We start from the raw sequence: 7412 nt of genomic DNA, 5'->3' as shown, positions 1-7412 counted from the left end.
TGCAGTAACATGCTGTATAGGTTTGTAGCATATGAATGATAGGCTATACCATATAGCCTAGGTGTGTAATAGGTTGTGCCACCTAGGTTTGTGTAAGTGCACTCTATGATGTTCCCACAATGACAAAATCAACTTTGGCACATTTCTCAGAACACATACCCATCATTAAGAGATGCATGACTGTACACTGAAATATACACAAAGACATAGATACACATATACAAAAATAACAAATTGTAACAAAGTCCAGAGTTTAGCTATTATGTTCTATATTTCCAAAATACTTTAGAAGCATTAGCTTATTAATTATATTCTCCCTTCAGGTCTCTGCTATGTAAATTTATCTTTATTCAGTGAGAGTGAACATTTTGTATTTTGTTAGATATTCAGCCCACTTCTTTTTTAATATCTCAGCAGGTAGTTTGTTCTTAAAACCAAAATTTGCTGGTGTTTAAACGAATGGCAAATAAACTCCCATTGCTTCTCAGCTAATGACAGTCAGGTGGGAAGAGAGGTGTATTTTTATACATAATTTCATTAGGATGTAAGTGCAGCAGGAGGTGTGGAGGATTATTTTCTAGCACTAGGGAAGTGCAACACTATCCACTGAGTTATTACTATATTTTAGGACTATCAAATTCTCCTCTTTTCCACATCAAGTTGGTGACCAATAAAATAAAATAAGATTATATGGGAGTTTGAGAGAGAAAGGAGCAAAAGATGGTACACAATAATATTTGATATTACACAGGCCACATATGATGTTAATACTGAAGCCCGAAGACAAGATTGCAGTCCAGAATATATAACATAGAAGAAAATTCATCATATCTTACTTTCGTTCTGACCATGTAAAGTCTGGCTGTAAAGCCCTGTACTTCCATTTCTAAAAAAAATAAAAAAATAAAAAATAAAGAATAGCACACATGAATGCCCAGATGCCAAAAATTGACATGGCTCACTGGGGAAGGCTGAGGAACTTCCAACTCCACTGATCTTCAAGAAGGAACTCAACATTCAGTAGGAAGGGTCAGATTTCCTCTTGACTAAAAAGTAGGGTATTGCACCTGAAGATTTCCCATGATCCCACTGAAATCTCTTGTTTCCTAAATCTTGCAAGTGGCCTGAGAATCCAAGGGCCAAGCACAGGTCTAAAGAATCTACGTTCAGTTTCTGGATCCCTAAAAGTGTCTACAACCCAATACTTTATGATGTAATGTTATTACATCGAGGAGAAAAGAAGCAACATTGTTATTCTTTTTCTCTTTTGAAGAAAGTATAGCCATATAGGACTCATTCGTTCATTCATTCATTCATTCGTTTGTGATAGGATTATAACTGTTAACAAGACACAAGCCTTGCCTTCAAGAAACTTACAATCCATTTTGTATATTGCAAGGAAATTGGGCACGAAATAGGTAAACAGGTAAATAATTATACAAAACGGTAAGTCCAATGGGAACAAAATTTCAGGTGCCTGAGGAAACTCAGAGGAAAGGCATTCAGCAAGTTCAGCAGGACTGCTCCGAGGAAGTGACATCTACCAGAAGATCCGAAGGACACGTTAAGGTTGGCTAGGCAGATGGAGGGATAAAGAGTGGAGATGAGTCCACAGCACAGGCACTGGGCTTGCAAAGTGTCAGCCACAAGAGCGTAGGACCATCATTCCGGTGGAAGAAAGAGGGCAGGGAGGGCGGGGGACCGGGGGATGAGAGGAGAGCATCAAAGCCTGGGTCATACTTAGGATCCCTATTAAAAAAGTTTGGTTTTGAACAGGAAAGGGACATGATGAGATTTGAACTTAGAATTTGGCTGCCCTGTGGAGACGACAGGAGGAGGGCAGAACTGTAAGCAGGGACATAGTTTCATTTATGGGAACATGGGAGGCTGGGGTAGGGCTGAGGCGGGTAGAAGCAGAGGCGGATGGGGGAGGAGCCAGGTGGAGGCTCCCACAGGTAAGGATGGGTCCCAGAGCTGAGCTGAGTATCTTGCAGGATGAAGGCGGATCTGCCCGAGGTGAGGCAGCGCACTCCTCCGCACAGGGCGCCACACCTCCCAGCTGCTTCAAGAGCTCAGACGTTCAGACATTGGTAACTGGCGCCAGGCAGGGCACCCCTGAGTCTGCATCTCTAAGACTAGAGTGCAGGTGAAGAGAAGCTCAGGATGGGGAAGCCTTCTTATGTGAGTTATTAAGGAGACATTTACACTGGAGGGGAAATCCTTGTTACAGTCAGCCATACTTAATTTTTCCACTAATAAACCAAACCATTGTGCTTTTTAAAATATCAATTTATTGAAATATTCAAGTGTGGTAGTTTTCCTGTGTGACTTACATTACTTACCTATTCCATCAGCAGAGGACTGGTGAGATCTCATTTCTCTAAGAATGTTCTTTGCTGTTGGGACTCATACTTTGTTTTATATTTGTTTTTAATTAGACATATTTTATTCAAAAATCCAACATCTCTAGAAATATTAATGCTTTAAAAATAGCATGCAAATACTCTTCTTCAAAAAGTTTAAATAGCTTTGTATTTACATTTATATCAGTTAACACGGCAGTTATTAGAAAGAAAACAATGGAAATTAAAAGTTCTCAGTTTATAGAAAGGAGACTTACTGGAATAAATGAAGATCTAAATCATTGATTTACATATATTCAACACCAAGAATATATATTGGTGCTCCCCCTAACCCCTGGCTCCTGAACCCTTGTTTTGAAAATTATTTTTAAATAAACTGCACTTTTTAGTTATGCATAATTAATTATGCTTTGATCAAAATCATATGTGACTTATAAAAGCAACTCTTCATCATTATAATTCATGTTATCACTCTAATGATACAATTCACATTTTAAAAATGGAATTGAGGTTTTATTTAACCTCCGCAGCCACACTGTAAGTAAATATAGAATTTATGTTAAGCTTTTATGAATATGAATGTAGCTCTGTATATGGTTTTAATAAAAATCTCTTTAGAAACCAAGGCTGAAGAAAGTAAGTTTGCATATCTGATGTTCAGTTAACTAGAGAGATGCAGCAAGAACAGCACTCAGTCAGTCGGTCCTTACCCAATGCAGAGAAAATTGCTGCAGCCCAGAACATTTCTCCCATTAGTGCAGGGATAAATAGGAGCCCACCCATGCGTTTTCCATAGATCTGCTGAAATGGGTCTAACATGGTCACATACCCCTTGGAACGCATAGGTTTTGCAAAGAACAGACCACCTAGAAAAAATAACAAGTGTTTACGAGAAGATAAAAAATTCATAATATAATAGTCTTTGCTATAATTTCTGAAATGAAATGTTTTAAGAACATGTATATGTATTAAGGAATCAATCTGAAATATTCTGTGAGTATAGTACTGAGAATTATTTATCAACCTAATATAAGTTTTTTAGTATATTTAACACTGTATGTGCCCAAAGGACAAGTGGATGATGTAACTGAGGCATGTGAATTAAAAAACCTGTCCAGAACAGTGGTCATTGAAATGCCTTGAGATCTTCGTATTACCCAGCACAGCATTTGGATATTTTGCATAAGCACAAGATCCAATAAAAGTATATTGAGTGAAAAAAAAAAATGAGGAACTCCATGTTACATAATATTTTTTACCTTTTACTAGTTTGATTTACAAAAAGAAACTCAGGTACAATACAAGTTGATTCATTTTTAATGATATATCCATACTGTTTTTGAAAGAAATAAAATATGATTATGGTAAGAAATTCACTGCTCTGATAGCCATAGGATCAAAGGAATTTTTTAACATACCATATTCCATAATCAAGAGATCAAATAGTGTTCTGCTACTCACCAATTTCTGGTAACAGCTACTTAGAGATTTCTGGTGACGTTTTTTCCACAATAATCATTCACATTGTTTGATTTATTATTCCACTTGTTATTTATACTCCTATTTGTTATGCTTTACTGAGTCAGTCGCTGAGATTTATACTTTCACTTACCTAAAATCAGACTAAGAGAGTATCCAATTGGTGCCTGAGCCCACGCTAGACCGTAATCTGGTACATAAACTGCTTCAGCTGTGCCGTTGATGTACCCTCCTCCGACCCAGGTGGCTGAAATAGAATGAAAGGTGAGGGAATGACACAGTCTTACCTGTTTTACCTTGCACCTGCCTGTCCATCGCTGTGGCCACTAGCCAGATGCGGCTACTGAGAACCTGAAATGTGTCTGAAATGTGGCTAGTGTGGATTGAGATGTTCTATGAGTATGAAATCCACACTGGATTTCAGAGTTTTTCTTTCATTGATCACATGTTCAAATGGAAGCATTTTGAATGTATTGAGCTAAGTAAATTATATTATTAACATTTATTCATCTTTTGCTTTTTGTTTTTAAATGAGGCTTTTAGAACATGTAACATTACATTAGTAACTCACATTGCATTTCTACTGAGCAGTGCTGCCCTAGATGTTTTCTAAATGTACTTAGTCATCAAACTTTTTAATGTTATCCTATATAATAAATCTGAGTTCAAACACAATATGTCATATGACTATTTCTATTCTCAATAATTCTATAACTTTTTCCCAACCCCCGTAACATGGGGTCAAATGTCTCTATTTCAAAGCCCTTCCATTTTAATTATATTGATCTTTTCTACATTTATCGTGGCTATTGTCCTCGAGGAGTGCTTTGTGTGTGTGTGAATGTGTGTGTGCACACACATGCGTCTGTGTGTGTGTATATATGCGTGTAAGTAGATGTATGTGTATGTGTGTGTGCCAGTGTGCTTTTCATTAATAGTCTGTTTCTAACTCTTTGAGGACACGGGATATGGCTAATCTAATATGCATCACAATTAAGTTCTACTTACTACCTTAAATTGTTAGGAGAGTTAAAGGAAGAAAAAGATGACACTTCTACTCTAAGGTTTCCTAAAGTGAGTTTAAATTTTCCCTCTCTCTCTCTAAGTACCCAACATATAGTAATACTTAGGGTCTAGACCAGCACTCAGAAGAATGTAAAATGTTGAATTCATACCCAGTCACTATTTTTTTATTTTAATCTTAGTATCTTAGGTATTTCATAGGGAATATTAAGAAACACATCTTTATCAGATGTATCAAATTTCTGTAGCATAATAGCTAAAGGAGGAAGGTCAAAAACCAAAGAATAGAAGTTTTGGCTAAACAAGTTTGGGCCAAGAATGATCTACAAACTACCATTTTTTTCTGAGAAGACAATATAACATTTGATCCTTGCTGAAAAGCTAATATTGAAGACGACACTAAATCTTTGCAGTTTATATCCTTTTAAGGTACAATATAGTAAAAATATTTAAAAAAAATCCCTATATAGAATTTGTGTAAAATTATGAGTGTCATAGGTTGGAAATAAGTTTATCAGATATGAGACTGAATTTTAGGCTGTATTGTTCCATTGGGAATAATATTGAACTCTGATGAGTTCTCCAAAATCTCACAGGTAGATTGTAAGTAAATAAAATAATATGTATACAAAACTATCTAAGACAAGTGTTTCTATTGTGTTTATGCCAGAATTCATCTGGCATTTAAGCCAACACGAGAAAGAAGAGGGAGTGTCTTAGGGTTAATATTAATTTGGAAAAGGCTGACACAAAAAGACTTTCCTGCACAAGAATTTTAAGAACATTTAAATGGAAAGTTTATATGCAAATCCTGAAGTAGACATTTAAAAACCAAGTACGTATTTAACAACCACTCCCTTCTTCACAGCAGCTTTTACATCAGGTGTTCACAAACAGCAAATGCCATCATTTGTTTTTGTCATTCTAAGCCCTGCTGAAATTTTAAAAAGAACTTTTTTTTCACTTGGTGTCTAATAAGGGCCTGAAGAAATGAATTCTATAGGCACAGAACCTGAGACTTTATCTTCTTACTAGGTAACTGGAACTGCCAACACACCGGCAACGTTTCACTGCATAAAGTAAATGGTCTGATGGTCTTACAAGCACGAAGCTTATTAGTGATCATTTTTCATTGTGTAGGTCTCTTGTCCCTTGTCCAAAAAGAACTGAATGATTGCAGGTATTATAATGTAGAAGTGAAGACTTCGTTACTTATTATGATTAAACAAGTCCCTCCATTTTTAATCAATCTAGTTTCTTCTATGCCAGAATATGCTCTCCATGTGTGTATATTTTGTGTCAAATTCATGAGTGAGAACATGGACTCTTTTAAAATATATTCATTTTATAAGAATCAACATTTTCAACCTCTATTCTTTATAAAATATATACAAGTCAATGAATGTGAGAAGGTTAGGTAATATGGTTCAGACTTTAAATGAATTATGACATTGACCATGATTCTTTTGAGTTCTGAGAAAGAGGGAAAAAAAAGCTTTAAAACTGAGCGAGACCATAGCACTTTATAAGAAATAGCATCATTCAAATATTTTCCATACACTTTAACAGCCTGTTAGATTGGAAAAAATCACTCCAAATAGTAAAAATACATTCTAAAATGTTATCTTTATGACCATATTAAATAGAATATTAAACTAGAGTAATGGAACACTATAATAATTTTCAGTGAACAAAAATACTTTGATATACAGCAGCTCATTTCTTTCTTTCTACTGTTATTACAAACTATGCACCTTTATAAATAAATAAAGTGAAGCCAGTTATAGGGCTGCATGTGGCACAGGCATGGAGGGCCCAGGTATGGCTGTCAGAAGACCTGGGTTTGGTCCCGGCTCTGGTCCTTGTTAAGCATGTAACTCTGGGTCTTCACTTTACCCCAGAATCCTGTCATAGGACTGTTATAAAGACCAAGTGATTCCATGTACAGTTGGTGAAGAGTTAAACAAATATAAAATGTGAATTTCTGAAAGGTAAAATCTACAGTCCATTTAGAACATCATAGGTTTCAAATGACCCAACCAAGACATTCAGAACATGGATGTCCCTCTCCCAGACTGGTTTGGTAAACTATTTGATATACACAGTGAATCATTTTTAAGTGGCACTTCTAGACTGAAATTGGGCATCATTTGGATATAATTCCAATGGGATATTTTTCCAATGAGCACTCAGAGCTCCAGTTAGTTACGGAGTATGTTGCTAATGTTCAAAAGGCTACCAAGACTCTGAAATGATATATGGGTTGTTAGTGAAAGTGTATCTAATATAAAAGGTACAGTTTTAAGTTGTTTTTCAGAATTGTTTTCAATGACCAAGGAGAACATGAAAAAGAAACAAATCACCCTTTAAACAAAACCACCTCAGGGCAAAGGAGGAAACAATAACACAAAGAAGGTTTGAATGACAGAGAGCTACAGATGGTGGCCCTGGGATTCCTGTGAGGACACGCCCTAGCTTTCTTCCTTTTATACCGAGGTTCCTAGAAATCTCTTTTTTAGTGTTGTGGAATCATAATGTGATTTTTTT

The 7412-nt window shown here is 36.0% G+C and overlaps 1 protein-coding gene across 1 annotated transcript in view; it reads right to left on the bottom strand.

Moving 5' to 3' along the window:
- The window catches only part of SLC5A7 (solute carrier family 5 (sodium/choline cotransporter), member 7), a 47435-nt gene that overhangs the window by 37711 nt on the left and 2312 nt on the right, over positions 1 to 7412 (bottom strand). The window contains exons 3-4 of the mRNA XM_012664262.1: positions 3976 to 4089; positions 3074 to 3229 (exon numbers count right to left, since the gene is read on the bottom strand). Of these exons, the coding sequence (XP_012519716.1) occupies positions 3074 to 3229; positions 3976 to 4089 (270 nt within the window). The remainder of the gene's footprint in view (positions 1 to 3073; positions 3230 to 3975; positions 4090 to 7412) is intronic.

The sequence above is a fragment of the Propithecus coquereli genome, unplaced genomic scaffold (assembly GCF_000956105.1).
Source record: "Propithecus coquereli isolate 6110/MARCELLA unplaced genomic scaffold, Pcoq_1.0 Scaffold88, whole genome shotgun sequence".
Taxonomy (NCBI): domain Eukaryota; kingdom Metazoa; phylum Chordata; class Mammalia; order Primates; family Indriidae; genus Propithecus; species Propithecus coquereli.
This window is presented reverse-complemented; position numbering and strand designations above follow the sequence as displayed.